This window comes from Myotis lucifugus, unplaced genomic scaffold (assembly GCF_000147115.1).
Source record: "Myotis lucifugus unplaced genomic scaffold, Myoluc2.0 scaffold_1264, whole genome shotgun sequence".
In the NCBI taxonomy this organism is placed as follows: domain Eukaryota; kingdom Metazoa; phylum Chordata; class Mammalia; order Chiroptera; family Vespertilionidae; genus Myotis; species Myotis lucifugus.
Window position 1 is genome coordinate 37304 of NW_005872312.1, and position 1623 is coordinate 38926.

Genomic DNA, 1623 nt, shown 5'->3' on the forward strand with positions numbered 1-1623 from the left:
TTCTGGGGGGGGGGTGGGGGGTCCTCAAGCCCTGCCGCTCGTGGGACTCAGGGGGGGGCATCCCCTGGAAAGTGGGGGGTGAGCAGCACCCCCTGGGCTCCCCCCCTAAAAGCCGCGGGGGCTTCCCCCCGTTGTTGACAACCCATTATAGCCTCCAGACATGCCCAAATGTCGCCCAGGGACAGAACTGCCCACGGCTGAGATCCCCGTCTCTAGGCACAAGCTGGACACTTTCAACATGGATTTTTAAAAATTTTTTAAAATATTTTTTATTGATTTAAGAGAGTTAGGAAGAGAGAGAGGAAGCGACAGAAACACCAATGATGAGAGAGAATCACTGATCAGCTGCCTCCTGCACTGCCCCTACTGGGGATCGAGTCTGCAACCTGGGCATGTGCCCTGACCAGGATCGAATTGTGATTTCTAGTTCATGGGTCAAATGAAGCTCAACCTCTGAGCCATACCCATCAGGCAACATTGATTTCTTTCTATAAAAGATGAGACAGCCTGACCGGTTTGGCTCGGTAGATAGAGCGTCGGCCTGCGGACTGAAGGGTCCCAGATTCGATTCCGGTCAATGGCATGTACCTTAGTTGCGGGCACGTCCCCAGTGGGGAGTGTGCAGGAGGCAGCTGATCAATGTTTCTCTCTCATCAATGTTTCTGACTCTCTATCCCTCTCTCTTCCTCTCTGTAAAAAATCAATAAAATATATTAAAAAATAAAAGATGAGACACCCCTCTAGCTGGTTTGGCTCAGTGGATAAAGCATCGGCCTGCGGAATGAAGGGTCCTAGGTTCGATTCCGGTCAAGGGCACATGCCAAGGTTCTGGGCTCAATCCCCAGTGGGGGGCGTGCAGGAGGCAGCCGATCAATGATTCTCTCTCATCATTGATGTGTCTATCTCTCTCCCTCTCCCTTCTCTCTGAACTCAATAAAAATATATTTTAAAAAAAAGATGAGACACAGCCAGCATTCCGAGTGGCGAGTACTCACCGAGTCCCTGCCTCACTCTCTTTTTCATTTTAGAAGGGGCGTTAGAGGCCCAGAGCACTGCACATGTTCTGGTGACTCACCACATGCATTTCAAAATTTTTATTAGGCTGTCTCATCTTTTATAGAAAAGTCTAAACTGTAAAATAAGTCGAAGTCCATCAGAGTTCTGCTCTTTCCCATAAAGTCTGTTTTCATGGTGTTTTTTGGTTTGGTTTTGTTGCTTTGAGGATATAGAACATTCTTTTAAGTATTTGTCTCCCGCGTCTGGGGGCCAGGGAGCAGAGGCTGCCCCTGTTTTGTTTTCTCAATCCTCAGTCCAGGACTGCTTACTGCTTCTAGAGAGAGGGAAGGGAGACAGAGAGACCTGGGTGTGAGAGTGAAGCATCGACCGGTGCCTTCCCCTACACGCCCCCAGCGGGGGTCGAACCCATAACCTAGGTATATGCCTGACAGGAATTGAACCTGCGGCCCTGTGTGTGGGCCTGCGGGGAGCCGGGCTGAGGGTCCGAGCAGCACCGCCCCGGCCAGCCCGGTGTGCTCAGCTCTGTGTGCCCAGCCGAGGAGAGAGGCTCGAGGGCCAGGCGGACAGTCCTGCCGGCTGGGAGCCTGCAGATGGTGGCCGAGGCTC

At 52.1% G+C, this 1623-nt stretch overlaps 1 protein-coding gene across 1 annotated transcript in view; it reads right to left on the minus strand.

Annotated features, from left to right (window-relative positions):
* The window catches only part of LOC102423762 (phosphatidylethanolamine N-methyltransferase-like), a 36336-nt gene extending 35236 nt beyond the window's left edge, over positions 1-1100 (minus strand). Inside the window, exon 1 of the mRNA XM_023748314.1 lies at positions 1076-1100. Within this exon, the coding sequence (XP_023604082.1) occupies positions 1076-1084 (9 nt within the window). The 5' untranslated portion in view covers positions 1085-1100. The remainder of the gene's footprint in view (positions 1-1075) is intronic.
* Between the last annotated feature and the right edge of the window lie 523 nt (positions 1101-1623).